Below are 18379 nucleotides of genomic sequence, written 5' to 3' on the forward strand. Positions count from 1 at the left end.
CGTGTGCACCACAGCTAGGAGCTGTTCGTGAGTAGAAGGCGGAGCTCACCTCCCGGGCGCCGGAGTCCTGCCAGCCGCGCTGCGTGGCCAGCACCTGCTGCGTCACCTCGCGGTACAGCGCGCTGTCCTTGGGCACGGCGATGGTGCTGTTGCAGTTGCGGTCGGGCAGCCACGTCACCTCGTAGAAGGCGCCAGGCGCCGTCTGGTGCTCCAGCACCCACGATACCGCCATCGATATCACCTGCGTGCGTCTTCAGTGTACATTCTGTCGCTTGCTACAAGCTATAACATCGCTCTCCCGACAACTGTCGTGATCGGAGTTAAGGTTGGTTTAAATATCTCAAGTCCTGATCAATTTGTAATATCTGTTAGGTTAGCTCAGAAGGCGGTCAAGTTGAAATGGGACCGGGCTGGTCACGCCTGCGGCATACCGGGCGGGTAGTAGACGCGATAGACCAGCTCTTTAACATACTCCTTTTTAAAGGACTGGCCAGATGTTGCCCAAACCGGAATCAATGGAAATAGAGGGAGGAGGTCTTTGCCCGGCAGTAGCACAGAACAGCCAGCTGTAGCTCGTGTCAAACTCGTTCTACCAATGAGTTTTATCCACATACATTTATTTCTTTTTTTATATTAAGTTGGCAGCAAACAAGCATATGGCCCGCCTGCAACACCAGAGGCGTCACGAGCGCGAAAATGTTGCTGTTGACATAGTACTTCAGAAAATTGGCCATTGTACAGGCGATAGAACAGACATAGGAAGGCAAAGTCTCATGGACGACGTGGACCAAATTTGGTCTATTATTAATATTATTTAAGTTTAATTTTATTTCTTGTTTAAACTTAGGCAAAATTCGTTTTATAAATACAAAAAACTGCTTCGCTCGCCATCTTTGCTTAGTCGAAGGTCAAAGTTCGGTTATGTCAATTGAGTTACCTCATGTTAAAATGTCAGGGTGTAAAATAACAATTAGTGAGGAGACAGACGACATGTAAGTGAACTAAACTCTATAAAGCCGTAAATATAAGTTATTTACAACATTATCAGTTACTATTTCAAATATCGATAGATAAACTTCTCTAGATATTGATTTTAATCTTCCGAGTTCTTTATGGCAATGAAACTTACATCTGGGTCGATATAGATAAAGTTCTCCCACTCGTTGAACGACGCATCTTGGAATATTTTGGCGCAAAATGACGTCAGCCACACACTCGACGATGATTGGTTCCTGAAAAGGAGATAGAAAATTGAAACTGAGTGTTTTGAAGATTTTTGGTTTTACGTTAACGTGATAATTAAGACCAAAGAATACCACATTTGACAATGTGGTATAGTTTTAACCAACCAATGCGAACGAAGAAATGTTTAATACAATGCATCCCTTTATTAGAGAATGAATTGTACAGTGTAGAGGAATTTTTTATCTATTTTATACAATTTTGTATTTTTTTTATTAATATAATGAAATATAAATGAAATTCAAAAAAATATTGTTATATATAGTGATGAAATGGGTAAAAATATAGGTTTGTAACTTAGCCACCTAGGAATAAAATTATCAAATATATGCATGCCAGGTGCAACATACTGTAAAATATTATATAGTATTTTGTCAACTAAATTTGACCAAGACACTACATTAATCATTTTAATTGGCAGAAGAGGAAAATGTAACAAAAAAGATTCAATACAATATTTTTCACAATTAAATAATTTAATTAATATAAAAGAAATTATTTTGTTAGCTTTTCCCTTCAGCAATAGCCTCACAACAAGTGAAAATAATTTGAGACATAACTTAAATAGAACATTACACAGCTTGACATTTCATTATAGTAAAATTCATTTTATGGACACTAATAATTTTACTAGTAAATATCTTAATTTGACTAAAGATAAGTATTCTCTTACTAGTTATTTTAGGAGACAGATAGCAGAGTTGCTATCATATTATATTAATAATTCAGCCAAATCGTTTTCGTACCAGACCGGCTGCTTCTATTGAGCAGTCCATTGACATAGGTCAGTTTACTGACAATAATCAATCTGTTTAAAATAATTCTAATTCCAATTATTTAAATTAATTAATAAGACAACGGAGAGATACTCTTGCAACACAGTGACAGTAAACAACCAACCTAAAACACACAGAAATAAAATAAATTGTATATTAAACCTGGCGCACCAAAATGTTCAAGGCATGAAAGGCAGAGTTAGAAATAGAATTATTTATTAATTGTAATAATGTTGATATTCTTTGTATTACTGAGCACCACTTTTTACCTAAACATCAGTTCATGTTAAGCTTCAACAATCACCAGGTGGCTAGTTTGTTCAGAAGAGAAAAAGCTATTCATGGAGGCTCTAAAATTCTTTTTAAAAATAATTTAAAATTCAAAGTACAGATATTGTGAGCCTATGTATTGAGCGGACTATAGAGATATCCCGCATAGAGCTTGAATGGCTTGTTGTATTAAGCGTGTACAGTACCCCCTCATTCATCTTACGAACTATTTAAAAAAGATTAGAAGAAGTTTTAGGCAAATTACTTAATCCAAATAAATATATTGCTGTTTGTGGTGACTTCAAGGTTAACTTATTAGAAGATTCCAGTGCTAGCAGTAGGCTCATATCATTTTTCCAATGTTATAATCTTGTGAAACTTTTCTTGGTGCCTACTAGAATAACTTCTACTACAGCCACTTGTTTAGACAATATTTATACTAATGCCGTACTTAGTAATAAATCTATTATAAATAAATTAACTTCTGATCACTGCGGCCAATTGGCCACTTTTAACATAACTGTTGACAAAATGCCAAAAAAGGATATCACATGTGTTCCCATAAATAATGGTCGACTTAAAGCTTATAGAAATAACGTAACGCTTAAACTAACTGACATTCCGTACGTTAACGATCTCAATAAATTGTATAATTCAGTTTTCAACATAGTGAAAAGTGAACGTGATAATATTTTTAAGTCCAAAATCATAACCATTAATAATTCATTGAAATTTAGTGATTGGGCGACTGTGGGAATTCACAAAAGTAGACAAAGGCTATATGACCTTTACGATGAAAGGACCTATAACACTAGTAACAGCTTTAATGATTTTGTTAGGAAATATTCGAAAATGTTTAAACGTGTTTGTGCTGCAGCCAAAGCAATGTTTTTAAATAATGAAATTAAAAGCAGCGCGAATGTAGAAAAACGACTTGGAATATTATAAACAGCGAAACGGGAAGGCTCAACCTCGTAACTTAGATTTTCAACTAAGATTTAATGACAAAATTGTAAACACAGACGCAGAATTGCTAAAATATTTGAATTTTTTTTTGCTGACAATCTAATTTTGACTACTAAGTCGTTAAATTCATCTCCCACCGTCGCTGAATCCTTACTAAAAGAAAATAATGCAGTTAGTATCACTAATTTAAGGTTCCGTCATGTATTTCTAAAACGACATTGTTGAAGCCTTTAAGTTTATAAACTTAAAAAATACTACTGATCTTGATGGTCTTTCAGTCAGAGTAATTAGTTTTATAGCTGATTATATTGCGCTTTACTTAGCCTGTGTCTTTAATAAATGTGTTGATGATAGTGTCTTTCCTGACGTTGTGAAGCAAAGTAAAGTTATTCCACTTTTCCAATCTGGTAGTATTTCAGACCCCACCAATTTCAGACCTATATCAATACTACCAACTCTCAGTAAAATATTTGAAAAAATTATTCTAAGTCAGATGTGTGCACATTTTTATAGTAATAACTTAATGTCTCCTAAACAATTTGGTTTCACTCGGGGTCGCTCTACAACCGACGCTGGTGTCGAGTTGATTAATCATATATTTGATGCATGGGAAGTCTCACATGATGCTATTGGTGTATTCTGTGACCTTTCCAAGGCTTTTGATTGTGTGCACCATGATACACTGGTCAGGAAACTTCGCCATTATGGTGTGGCGGGACGTGACCTCGACCTTCTTAAATCGTATTTGCGTGGTGGGGTATAGAGATCATCAAGGTCTGCAATTAGCATGGGTGTCCCTCAAGGTTCAATTCTAGGCCCATTTGTTTTTAGTTTATATAAATGACTTACCTAGTCTCATGTGAGGGTATAAAACATGAGATAGTATTGTTTGCTGATGATACTTCCTTATTATTTAAAGTTAAAAGGCACCAATGTTCCTACGACGATGTGAACAATTCTATATCTACAGTAGTTGAACCTACTCCTTAACGAGAAAAAAACAAATTGTGTGAAATTTACATTACACAATGTCAGAGAGACGGTTACAAACATTGTAGTTAAACGAAAAATTGAATCTTGTCTTTCTAGGTATAACGTTAGATGCTAAGTTGCAATGCGGTCCCCATATAAGTAAGTTATCAAAACGGCTCGGCTCTGCAGTGTACGCGATTAAAAAAATACGGAAACCGTCAGACGTCGAGACCGCTAGATTGGTTTTATTCAGCTACTTTCACAGTCTAATGACATACGGCATTTTGCTTCGGGGTAATGCCGCCGATATCAATAGAATCTTTGTCCTGCAGAAACGTGCAGTTAGGGCAATTTACAATCTGGGCCCCAGAGCATCGTCGGTTTATTACGAAGGGTAGGAATTATCTCTTGATATTTTTGTAAAATCATAACACTGATGTTTTCAAATGGCAAAATCCAGCCTGATCTACCCTCTAAACCTAGTCTCACGTGAGGGTATAAAACATGAGATAGTATTGTTTGCTGATGATACTTCCTTATTATTTAAAGTTAAAAGGCACCAATGTTCCTACGACGATGTGAACAATTCTATATCTACAGTAGTTCTTCTACCTTGGTTCTTCAGTAGGAAATCGATTCCGAAAAATATTACCTCCGCAATTATTCGCCTTCGCTTAGCTCATATATGTACTCCATTCTTCGCCAAGATCCGTGTTTGAGTGTGGTTTGGCAGAAGGTTCCCTCGAGCACCTGTTTTTTGACTGTAATCGTATAGTCACTCCTCTGTACGATATCCTCCCTCCTAAAATCCCCCGTCCCGTTAATATCAACTTCCTCCTAATTTTAGTCCATTCTCCCGTTGTACATGTGCTGTGTAAATTTATATTTAAAAAAATTTCTGTAATAGTCTGTGTAGGTTCTATGTCGTTGTAGATTTGTCGATTCTCCTCTCAGTGAATTCTGTCGAAATTCACCAGTAAATTTTTAAGTTAAAACGCGTGCGTTCCTCAACTCGAAATTAGCGAAATCCTCGATTACTTCGATGGGACCATAACATTTAAAAGATGTTTAAAAAAAATGTTTATATTCTTTGATAAGTGTCTTTGTTTGTAAATGTAACTAAACTTTTGCATGTGTTATATGGGTTATTGTGAAAAGTCAAAAAGTCCAAAGAATAGAGAACGAAGTTCCGATGTACTTCTTTTCAACTCACCAGTCGCTCCGGAAGAGGCTGAAAGATCCGTCAGGCTTCATGAAGGAGAGCTGCCTTTGGTAGAGGATGTTCATGTGGTAGAAGGCGTCGTGCTCCAAGGTGCGGTTGCGCTGGTTGATCAGGCGCATGTACAGCGTCAGGTACATGTTGGCAGCGAAGCTGAACATGTTCTGCTCCGCTGAGTCCTACAGACATTTGTTATGTTACTTGACCGAATGTCTTTGAAAATTTCAATCTTTTTGGTTTCTTTTGCCTTGCCCGTTTTAATTCAAGATTACGTTTTATTTGTTAAGTAGATATCGCATATTGAATAATATAGTCATGTGTGAGTGGTGAAATTACAGGCACATGGGACTTGTCAACTGCAGTGGCAGTGCCCCTAAGATCTTTGCGTTTTAAAACTCTGAGTGGCATTGCAACTGTTATGGACAGGCGTGGCGCATACCACCCGGCGCACGACTTGTTAGTCCTGTCACTTGGTATTATAAAAAATAACAATAATAATAATAAAGTGACGTCATTAAAGTAACATTTATGGGAATTTGACACGGGTCAGCAAGGGCAGCTCCTTAACAGTCATAGACTACAGGGAAATAATAGTGTAAGACGGTACTACAATGAATTTTGAAGATATTTCGTTAGGCATTCAAAGGTTTTGAAAAAGTGGTACAATTAGTAAGATAAAATACAATTTTCACGAAACTTGTTTTCGTACCATTCGATCCTGTTTCTCGCAAGGAGCTGTCCTTGCTAACCGGTTTTCACTTTCCATCTTGTATATTAAAAAAAAAAACACAATTTTTCCATGTCCAGAATACGTAAATATAACATTTTTTATATGAAAAGGAAGGTTATCAAACACTATTTTCCCGCGTTATTAAAAAAATAATAATTTTCAATATCCCAAAAACTTTCACTACATTATTGATAATGCGATGTGTTAGTAAATAAAGATGACGTCAATACTAACCATAGGCAAATCAAGAAGACTAGTAGCATTTACCGGCATGGTAGGGAACAGAGGCCCTACCACGTCACCCACAATCGAGACCCGAGCCTTATTGGACCCGTATACGTAATAGCGGTCGCCTTTGTACGAGATGATGGGAGTCTCGGTTATGTTAACGTGCATGTATTGGAACACGTAGGCGCGGTTGGATAAGTCCAGGAGGACAGATTGGTGTCTGTGTTGCGGTAGTCCGTCAGCCTGTGGAAAAATGAACATAATAATTGTGGTGTATCCGAATCGTATTATATGTTGTACCGCTCGCACACTCACTTTCTCTCTCTCCCTCTCGCCCCTCTCCCTCCCTCGTATGGTATTGTAAGTACAGTAACGTGTTTGCCGAAATAAATCCCGCATTAATATAATTGAGCAGTGTTTAATTAATTACCAAGGCACAACAATAATGTTATTATTACTTTATACTCTGTCCAATTTAACTTTTTAAATATGCATGCCTCCGAAGTTCCTAAATTATTGACATACTACCACAGACAAAAAAATGCAATACTTCCTGAACTCTTTTTTTTTATTTCAGTGAAACGACGTGCTCTTAGCTCCAATATTTATCGAGTCTACCGATTATGTAACGAGGATTATTCAAGTTGATAAATTTTGGAATTATAATGAAATTAAATAAATTATAAATAATTATTATAAAATCTTATTGTTTTATAATGAATCATCGGATTCTTCTCCATATGAACGGGAATCGTCTTGACTTGAATCCTAAGTAACATTAATTATTAATTCTTGAGTACACAAATTGATTAACGCTTCATCACGATCCCAATCAAACAATTATTTATTTTTACCTTTAACAGACATTAACTCTCTGTATTCTCCACGCCGTAATTACAAATCATGAGGTTAATAAAGGCCCGTTCATTTTCGCAACAAAGTTATTGAAGTCGTAAAACAAAAATGTAAACATTGTTTAAGTTTCTTCTCTTTGGTCATCTCGGACTGAGAAGTCCAAATGTCAAGTGGACGTGGTCAAGTGACAGATACAGTGGAAATTTATTTATTTCCTTCCAAAAGCTTACAAATGCATTTTCAGTTTGTACAAATATAAATATGAACAAGACTATAGTGGAAGATAGGTTTCCGAGCTATCACAGAAGAACCAAGGACGTGGTACGCTTACCTCAACAGAGATCTTCTTGGTGTAATGGTGCTGCCCCTGCAGAGTGGACGCGTGCACGTGCACGTGGATATCCCCGAGTCTCGTGGGCACGACAGGAATGTAGACGGTAGCAGCGTCGCCCGCCAGGATGTACACGAAGAACTGGTGCTCGCCGAACGACGTACGCGGGTTGTACGACACCACCTAGAGTCGCAATACAGATCAAATAGTATGAAGAAAGAACGAAAGAAAGAAAGAAAAATAATTTATTTGGTAACAAAGTAGAAAATTACAAAATGGCAAAATAAAACACTAAGTAAATTATAGAAAGGACTTAACGTAAAACAGACACAATTACATAATTATAACATGTTACCAAAATGGTCACCACTCAGCTTTGGAGGACGTTGGAGGACGCCTCATTACGCTGGTTTTCAGTGGAGCCATAAATGGAGAAAAAGAAAGATAGCGCCTCGTCCATGTAAAAGGTAAAATTAAAAAATAAAGTTCAAAAAATTTAAAATGAAATAAAATTTAAAAAATTAAAAGCCATAAACCAATCCCAATACAAATATAACATAAAAATAATACAAAACTAAAAACGTGTAATCACGTGTAGTGTAAGCGAGGTGATTAGGCGTGTATTGAATTTTTTTTAAATGTTTCCTTGTACTTAAGTTTGGAGTGTTGGTACGTTATGCAAATTGGCTCTCATCAATTTCATATTTGAATAGTAGATAGTTCGACCATGTGCGTGAAACGAGCAGTTGGCACAATTTCTTTTCATTGTTTGATTAATAATCAAATACTTACTTTAATAAATACTACTATTTTACCAGCAGTAGACCTCCCTGTGAAGAGTTTGTCCAGGCAAGTACTACCACCTTACCTATTTCTGCCGCCGTGCAGTAATGTGAGCATTACTGAGTTCCGGTTTTGAATTCCAGGCACATGGAACTAGTCAAGTTTTGTCTCAGGGTGACAGGCGCAGTGGCAGTGCATTAATGATAGTCGATCGAAATTGTGACGATAACTTACGATGCCATTCTCCTCTACGTGCACGAACTTGTAGTCTGGAGAGGCGTGAAGAACCACAACGGCCTCGATGGCCTGCGGCTGGTAGTTGAATACGACCACACGCAGTCCCACCTGCTCACCTTGTCGGCAGCGGTCCGGGCCCTCTACTTGGATGAAGAAGGGCAGGATACCCACGTACTACGCACAACACAGAGCAAATAGATCGACGTTGACATTTATAATAATAGCTACGAATGCAAAGGCAGGAACGAAATGATAAACTCGACCCCTCCTACGTAAAGTATCGTATGTCGAAATTGCCAAGTTTACAGGGGAGCGTTTTAAAGTTCTGAATTCACTGAAAGAGTGATCACCATAGATCATCTAACCGATATCTAGGATTTTATAATACTCTATGTGAGTAATGAGCTTTGCCGAATAAAACTGAGAAATGCTAAAATCACGTGTTATGTTCGTTTCAGTGAATTCAGAACTTTAAAACGCTTCCCTGGAAACTTGGCAATTTCGACATACGATACTTTACGTCGGAGGGGTCGAACTGTAAGTGATGGATAATAAAGGCGAGCACTGACGTGGATGGGCTCGGTGAGCATGCCCAGCCCCAGCGTGGGCGACATGGAGAAGGCGGACACGGTCCAGTGCGCGGGCGCGCGCGGCACGTCCAGCGAGAAGACGTAGCGGCCGTGCGGGCCCACGTTCACGTCGCGCCACAGCCACGCGTTCTCGTACTGGCGCAGCACGCGGTTGAAGCGGAACTTGCGGAAGTGCGCCAGCTCGAAGTTGCTGCGCTGCTCGTGCTCGCCTAGACATCCGTCGGTGGACGGTTTTAGTTCAAAATATGCAACCTGCAGGGTTCGCACGACAGCGAATAAAACGTGTACTCGTCTACTTTCCTTTTACATATAAAAAAGGAAGTAGACCGATCTGGAAAGTAGACGAAATGGGAAATAGACCAATCGAGAAAAACAAGTGGACCGAAGGACTTAGGTTGATATGAATGTAATTTTAGTAGCGTTAGTTTCCTTTGAATTAAATATATCATAGTGGAACTTACAGTTAGATTCGTCGGTGTAGTCGGCGCAGTCGGGGACGCCGTCGCACCGTTTACTGAGCGGGTAGCAACCGCTCTCGAGGCACTCCCCGAAGCCCAAAGTGGCGTTGCAGTTGCTGTACCGTCGAGGGAGCGCCACATCGCTGAACACCACCAGACCCACGAACCTGACGAGATATTCAATTTTATGTAAACAAAACACAAGGCGTGTTTAATAAACGTGTCTTGCTTGGCTAACTTGACTATACAAATAAAACCCATTCAATTGAGAAGCAAGCCTTCTCCCACCCCACACCTCTTTGGACAACGTTCATACATACACAGTTTAGGAGGCAAGACAATCTTGCTATTGTATAACTTCGACTTATAAAAAAATATTGTAACCAATTTGTTAGTTATCATTTATAAATAAACATTATTATTATTATCGACGTATCAACTATGGGTATACTAATAAAATTTTTTTTATAAAAAAAGTCACTCAAAACTTAGGTTCAATTAACATTGCTGCAGAACGTAACGGAAGCCAATTTTTGTAACGAAATTGTATATAGAATAATGAACTTTATCTCAATTGTGTAACGTATAAACTAGAGACAACATGGCGACTGCGGGAATTTCCGAAACTGTTTGGAAATTCACCAGAAGACGCGTGACCTTTTTTTTGGCTCGTATCGTTTTTTTATAATACCAAGTGACGGGACGAAGTCGTGCGCCCGATGGTAAGCGACACGCCTGTCCATAACAGCTGTAGTGCCAGTCAGAGCTTTAAATCGCAAATATTTGAGGGGCACTGCCACTGCGCTCATCGTCCTTAGATATAACTTGACAAGTCCTTCAACACTGGAACACAGTAATGTTGACATTACTGCTTGGCGGCAGAAATAGGTAAGGTGGCAGTATTACCCTGGGTAAACTCTTATACAAGGAGCTCTACTGCTCGTAAATGGTACTCACTCGAAGGTCCGGTTTGCGTCGATGCCGAACGTGGAGGAAGGGAAGTAGACGAGGTCGTCGGCGTCGCCGAAGTGCGAGCGCCACGTATACGCGAACGTGCCGTTTGTGGATTCGTCGAAGTGCGCCATCTTAGATATCACCTGCGAAGAAATTGTTGGCAGAGGTTCATTCTCTTGAGCCTTCAGAAATAAATACTAAAGTCGGTTTGTGACCATTAATGTAGAAGTTCCCCAGTATGTCATTTTTAGTCTAGAAGGACCTGTACCTCAGTTAAATATTTACATTTTACTCTTGCGCTAGTTCCTCAGTTGTAAATTTGGATATTCCTTGTACAATGGCATGTATAGGGTTTATCTATAAAATGTGATTGTACTAATGATAACAAACTTTAGAAATAACATTGTGTTCGCCTATTTAATGTATATTTATTGAGTAATTTATATGGAAGAAATAATACACTAAATATGTTTAATATGGACATTTAAAACAATACTTCTTATACTTTTAATTCCTCTATCATTTATTATTCATACAAAGATCGAACAAATACAAAGAAAAATTCCTACGATCCGGCTGGAATAGAACCAGTGTCTGTTGTCTCAATGTGGCTACTATCATTAACAAGGGCCGCGCCGTGTGTTTGTAGTAATTTGCGTTGTTGTTTCCCTTTGCGATAACTGAGCTTAATCTTTGGCGGAAGTAGCTGGCAGCCTGTCAGCGAAGACTTCTACGAGAACCGAAATCTCTTTAATGAAGAGTATCATAGAATCTCATTGATCACGTGCGTTTTAAGTTTACGTACGTTTCAAGAAAAATCCTAAACTAGTTTGTTATCATGATTGAAGAGAACCAGCTGGAATATAGTCGCGTGTTACGACACCTTTGATAAAGTGAAGTGTTTGTTACCTTAGCGTATGTGAGCTCGTTTCCGGCCTGCATGGTGTAAAAGGCGTCGTCGAGCCCCGAAAGGCCGACGTAGGCGCCGGGCTCGCCGAAGATGGCCACCTCCACGCGTTCACCCGTGCGGTGCTTGCGGTTGTTTATGTACACCGTGAACTGTCAAAGATAACTCACATTGAACTATATTTCTCTTATATGTTTTGTTTACACATCTAGATGCGGTTAACGTAAGGGACAAGTTCACAAAACCGAAGTGTCCATCAGTGGGTTGCGTCTTGCGTACCACACGAGTCACGTAGACCATTGAGTTATTAGAAAAATAATAAGAATTAAGTTTTTGACTGTTAAGACAGTTTTTAACCAGGTCGTTCAACATCGTGGCAATAGATGGCGTTGCAAAATATTTTATGAGTTTGTGTATGAGTTAGTCATTTGGACGTAGTGAACAAAATAGAAGAAAAAATTGTTTCCTCAAATACACCAAGACAAAATATATAATGCTCTCACATTGTTCCTAGAGATGCCGTTGACAGGGAAGGTGAGCGAATCTGCGAGAACAGCACCGTGTCGCTCTGCCGACCACGCTACTATCGTGGCCACTGGTGCCATCTCAGCTGACACGGTCACCGCAAAAGTACGCACTCCGTCCTGGATATCATACAAACAAATGAGATTTTTTTAAACTCTTAACAATAGATAACAGAAAGTCGTTGGGTTTGCCGCTAACGAATGGGACATCGTCAAGTATCGCCTAAAAATGATCAACAATATGCCAATAGATGGCGTTTTGGAATGCAAGTCGGTCAATTCGTTGATTGAGCACTTTCTATTAAGCGTAGGGAGAACAATAATTCGATACATAAAACTCCCTCAACCCCGAAAACGTTTTTCAATCATGTCGTCGAGGCAGTGTACAGATTTACCAACAAACCTACATTGATTTTTTTGTTCACAACTATACTTACGGTCATAATTTCCTGCGCGCTGGTAAGGATGATGCCCTTAGACATGACGAGGTAGTTGAATGTCTCCATGTAGAAGTTGCTCTGCACGTGGAATACTATGTATTCGCCCACCTAGCGACAAGAATATCTGTTAGATTTTTCTTGATTCTTTGATACTAAACATATAAACGAGGAAATAGTTGCGCGTAATAGTTGCATTACGAGGAAATAGTTAAAATCTAGATGGGCCTAAATAAAATTGTGAACGTTTATTTATCATAATATTTTGTATATTATAAAGGTACCACGGGTGGTCACGGCATCTGTTCAAAGGAGGTTGGAAACCATAGTCCACATTACAGTGACACAACTAGAATAATAACTTTTTAGGAAACTGATAAAATCGATTTAAATAAAATAACATACAGTGCCGAATGCACGTCACTGTGTGTACTTTCATGCTCGTTTCTATAGTGGAATCCAATAAGAAGACTTCTGAATGTTACACAAAACGATTTAGTTATATTTCTTCATGTACGCGAAGAGTACACTATAATGAGGTGCCTAGTTCGGACTATCTTAGTAATTTAATCGAGTAGCGAGTGCAACTAACTTTTAGTCGAGTACTTTAATAAGTAATATAGTCGAGCAGATCCATTTTTTTTAACTGAACAAATGCAAACCTGTCGATTTTTGTTGAGTTCATTAACTGTCGCAATGTTCAGTCACTCTCAAAGTTCCAAAGTACTCTTTAAGATTTTCTAATGTCATTTCCTCGAGAAGAGAATTAGTAGCTCTTTGTTCATCATGTCTCTGAATTCACTTTCACAACTTCTAAAGTAGCCATTGCAAAAAGCTTTACTAGCTTATTTATTTTTTTGCATTGTCTGTTCATCTCGCAATACACTGCTCGCTAATGTACAGCACAGGACTGTAGTGCGAACGCTTTTTGGTGAGCTGGTAGACTTTAAGTTACTAAATTACTTTCTACTCCACTAAACGACTAAGATAGCCCGAGCTAGGCTTTAGAGGACATATTTCACGAAAATTCACACAAATATCCCCCGATATATCGTTTCTAAGATAAATTTCCCTCGAGCGAGTGGCGGAAGCAGCTGGCACCGACCCGGGCGTCTGTGGTGCTGGTGCGGATGCGGATGTGCTTGTGGCCGGGCGAGTGGTGCGCCACGAAGCGCAGCTCGGCGCCGGCGTGGCCGCCCACGGCGTCGGCCAGCTGCGCGCTCAGCCGCACGCCCGTCACGCCGCTTAGCACCTCGCGGTAGTTCGGCTCGTTCTGCAGCCCTGCGGGACCGCAACCCGCGTTACACGGATGACTTTTTGCTCACCGTACAAATTATGATCTTCGGTAACACGAGTTTTTTCTTTGAGTCATAGAAAAATTTCCATTTTAAAAGAATCATATTTTACCTATTTCACATTTGACTTACCAAAAGTTGAAGTTACTGAACGAAAACGATGGAGACTTATAAAAGTTTTTTTTCGCTGTTGTTCAATCATTTTAAATATCGTTTTTGTCATATTTGCCTTTAGCTAACTTTGCCTTTAACTTTAGAAATTTTATAATTCACGCTACATAAAACTTCAAAAGATATTTCTAAACGAAGAACATAATATGAACCTTCGAATAATTTTTCCAATTTTTTCCGAAAAATTTTCACTAAGTATCTGAAATTTTTCGAAAAATTACCCAACAGCACATAGTAATAAAATATTAAGATGTGACGTCACAAGACATGCAGGACATAGTCTACATTTGCAGGCAGCTTAGCGTCCCGCACCGCGCACTATCCGTGCTCGCGCCTGCGTTTCATTGTAAAACTTGTACAGGGTGAGAACCGTCAAATGATTGTGTCGTTCTCTTAGAATCTAGTACAATATTAACCGAAAAGTAATTTGTAATATTATGTGGGCGTATGACAATTACCGGGAAATTTTGTTTCACACCAATTCACTAATGAAAGTTAAATAAGATTGAATTAATTGCAGTTAGTGAAAACGGGGACGACACAAATGACAGTGTGAAATTAGCTGAACACAAAGAAAAACAAGACACATTATCAACGTTCTTCACTAATTACCATAACAGAATATATTTTTGTTATAACTAAGAGCAAATTTATATATGAATGTAACTCATGGTAATAAAAGTTAAAATGTAAAGTGCTATACCCAATAGGCTTTTGTTAACTCTTTATTTATTTAGGGGCTTTGATCATTATTGAACATGTCGGCCCCATTATAAAAACGGTAGAAAAGAAAACACTTAATAAAATCCAGATAGGATATATCAAAATAATGTTGGCTTCAATAAAACGGATTGAAATCACCCAAAAATACGTAGCACTGAAAAACTGCTTAATGCCAGTTAAGCAGACGTGTAAGCCAGATCCCCACGGGCAAGTTCTCTTATTGGCAAGACTCACTGAGCAGCTTGTAGAGGTCGAGCTTGAGGTGCCAGACGGCGTCGTGGCCCGGCACGAGCGTGGGGTACTGCGCGTCGACGGCGCCGCCGCGGCCCTCCACCTGCAGCTGCACCACCAGCGACACGCCGGCCGCCTGCCAGCGCGGCAGCGGCGCGCCGTCGTGGTACGACACCACCATCTGCGTACCCGCACTGTCTGGTTAACCAGCACTACCCATCTACTATTCGTGGGTATATCAAGTGACGGGACGAACAAGTCGTGCGCCTCCAGGTAAGCTACACGCCTGTCTATAACAATTGCAGTGGCACTCGGAGCTTTAAGTCTCAAAGATCTACGAGGCACTGCCACTACGCCCGTCACCCTGGGACATAAGTTTATAAATCCCATATGCCTGTAATTTCACTAGCACCCTTGCCCTTCAAAACCGGAACGCAGTAATGCAGATATTATTGAACAGAAATAGGTAAAATGGCAGTACTTCCCTGGACGAACACTTTCACAAGGAGCTCGTCTGCTAGTGAAAAACAACATCTGAACATCATGCTAGATTCAGAGGTATGGAAACCGTCCTTGCCTCCGTCAAAAATATACAGGAAACGAGTAAAAAATATAAATAATAAAAAAAATAAGTTAAAGAAAAGATACTAGCTCAGTCTGGGTTATATTGCAGTTAAAACCACAATTACATTTTTTGTAAACAAGAAGGTCCTAGGTTCGATACTGGTACGACTAATTCATGAAACGATTTTTCCTAAATTGGTTCTTGTCTGGGTGTTCTTGGAGGCTTGGAGTTAGTTTCGCACTCCAGTATTCATAATAAAGTAAATTCCTTAATTTGAGAGTAGATAATTGGTTTAATTATCGAGGTACGTTTAAGTAAGGGCCGGGTCAGTGTAGACCCGAGACAATGTAGAAAAGTATACTCGGTGTCTGGGTGTTTGTGGTACCGTCGTTGTTTCCCATTTCCATAACACAAGTCCTTTAACTACTTACTTTGAGATCACTCTCACACTCAACGTAACGCACACACTCAACATAGCCCCGCACTAGGGAAACCCTGTGTCGCGGGTGCCATGGACACACACATAGACAACCACAACTTACACCCAAACTCACGAGAGAAATAACTGTAGGCCATACAACTATTTCTCCCGGCCCGGGAATCGAACCTGGGACCTCTGCGTGGCAGTCCGGCATGGTAACCGTTCGGCCACGGAGGCAGATCAGAGCAACGTATGTGATGTTATCTAATATTTATTTAAAATAAAACTTGTACTTACATAGACATCAAAAGGCATAGCGGGTTTAAAAACCTGCGGCGAACCCCCCAAGAACTTAACAGCTAATGACGAATTAAATATCCTCGCGATGCTGTACCCCTCGATGATCTCGTCGAGGAAAGGGTCCCCCACGGAAGCCGTGATGATCACCTCCACCCCGTCCAAGTCGGGAACCAGTTGCGCTAGCTCAGACATCGGGTACTTGAAGTCGTACGTGCCGTTGAACTGGACAAAGTAACATGTTGGTGAAGATAAATAAATAAAATATTTTGAAGTAACGGTAGTTAAATTCATTGATTATAATTATTAATACAAAGATCACTTAGAAAAACTTCCTTCATATCGAGTTCTTAGGTTTTCGCGATTGTTACACATAGGAAATGAAACTATTTTTCCGGATTTAAATCGCGTATATTTGTTTTTTCAAACAAACCGACGTTTCGGGCCCTTTACAGGTCCCATGGTCACGATTGACTCAACCGTGACCATTTCCTAAAACTTCCTTCAATTCGGCTGGATACGAACCAACATCTTCCAGCAAATCGTGCCAGACGCTATCCCAACTAAGCCACGGAACAAACTTGCGGACCTTACGAATTTTTCCATATTGCAGATATTTGTTTGTGGTTTTTAACGACTTTTTTTTACCGTTGATTATTATGGTATGATTTTTACCGCCATCTGTGAGAAATCTATTTCTTTACTCAGCTGAGTGATTCGTAAATTTGAAATTAGTAAGGTCCGCTAGTTCGTTCTATCCAGCTAGGACCCCGATTCAGAATTCTTCAATATTTTAACCGAATTGGATATCGTTCTCGAATCGAAAAGCGCTTTCCGAGTTATTCAGAACACATTCCGAGTTAAACGTTCAATTCGTATACGATATCGTTATTCAACAGCGTTTACAGAGTCAGTTGCTGAAATAGATTATAAGAAAAATGAAAATCCTTTTATATACATCGATCCCTCCGACGTAAAGTATCGTATGTCGAAATTGCCAAGTTTACAGAGGAGCCTTTTAAATATTCTGAATTCACTGAAATAAGCACGACACGTGACTTTAGCATTTCTCAGTTTTATTCGACAAAGCTCGCTACTCACATAGAGTATTATAAAATCCTAGATATCGGTTAGAGGATGTGTTAGATGATCACTCTATTTGAGTAACGCTTTGCCGAATAAAACGGACAACTTTAAAACGCTTCCCTGTAAACTTGGCAATTTCGACATACGATACTTTACGTAGGAGGGGTCGACATTTTTAAGACTTTAAAGGCCTAAAGTATAGGTATGTATTAGTCTCGCATTAAAGTAAATTAATAAAATTGAACAAAATCCAGAATTCTTGCTTTTTAAACAATAGGACGTTCGCTAACTTTCGTTCGATAACTGTGTTCTGTTTAACGTTTGTAGCCTGGGGATCTTCTCTCGATCTCCGCTCGACATCCGTCCGAAACAATTACTGTCAAATAAGTAATATTCGACAAAATTAAAAGACAAGTATCAAGAGCTTCATTCGCATCACGCGTCTTTTCATTTGGTCAAGTATTGCTTATTTGGGAGTAATTGTTTCGGACGGATGTCAGACGGAGATCGAGAGTAGACCCCCAGCACCGGAGTCTACAAACCTTGGTTAAGTCGGCAGGAATTTATATAAAGATATGAGATGAGATTATATTAAATAACGCACAAACTCATAGCCCCGCACTAGGGAAACCCTGTATCGCGGGTGCCATGGACACACACATAGACAACCACAACGTTACACGGACGGATGTCGGACGGAGATCGAGAGTAGACCCCCTGTGCCGGTCGAGACGTACGGGTGTGACGTCATTTCGGTTCGGTTTCGAAATACGACAATTTAACGTTCGATTCGGGTGTTGTGAATAAAAATGAAAAGAAATCGGTCGACAACTGTGGTATCGTAAAGTTCTAAATCGACCCACAGATCGAAGGAATTTTTTCTAAGCTTTCGATCTTTGTATCAATAATTATAACAAGTGGAGTAATTTCACAAAAATAATTTAATGTCATGGTGGTCTCACATCGTGACATTCAATAAAGTTAAAAATTAAATTCTAAAAAAAATAAACGATAATATGCTACGTTTTTTCTTCTTTCTACCTCCTGTTTTTTAGGGATTCGGTATTCGGCCGAATATCAAAAAACAGGCCGAATAAGCCGAATACGAAAT

At 39.4% G+C, this 18379-nt stretch overlaps 1 protein-coding gene across 1 annotated transcript in view; it reads right to left on the bottom strand.

The window, feature by feature from the left end:
- Positions 1-18379, bottom strand: part of LOC113230803 — a 51851-nt gene that overhangs the window by 16435 nt on the left and 17037 nt on the right. The window contains exons 10-24 of the mRNA XM_026464892.1: positions 16183-16407; positions 14903-15080; positions 13585-13760; positions 12480-12590; positions 12022-12162; positions 11521-11670; positions 10615-10754; positions 9661-9824; positions 9179-9408; positions 8607-8783; positions 7590-7772; positions 6410-6646; positions 5440-5624; positions 1130-1232; positions 50-241 (exon numbers count right to left, since the gene is read on the bottom strand). Coding sequence (XP_026320677.1) covers positions 50-241; positions 1130-1232; positions 5440-5624; positions 6410-6646; positions 7590-7772; positions 8607-8783; positions 9179-9408; positions 9661-9824; positions 10615-10754; positions 11521-11670; positions 12022-12162; positions 12480-12590; positions 13585-13760; positions 14903-15080; positions 16183-16407 — 2592 coding nt within the window. The remainder of the gene's footprint in view (positions 1-49; positions 242-1129; positions 1233-5439; positions 5625-6409; positions 6647-7589; positions 7773-8606; positions 8784-9178; positions 9409-9660; positions 9825-10614; positions 10755-11520; positions 11671-12021; positions 12163-12479; positions 12591-13584; positions 13761-14902; positions 15081-16182; positions 16408-18379) is intronic.

The sequence above is a fragment of the Hyposmocoma kahamanoa genome, unplaced genomic scaffold (genome assembly GCF_003589595.1).
Source record: "Hyposmocoma kahamanoa isolate Upper Pololo Valley unplaced genomic scaffold, ASM358959v1 64, whole genome shotgun sequence".
NCBI classification, from domain to species: Eukaryota; Metazoa; Arthropoda; class Insecta; order Lepidoptera; family Cosmopterigidae; genus Hyposmocoma; species Hyposmocoma kahamanoa.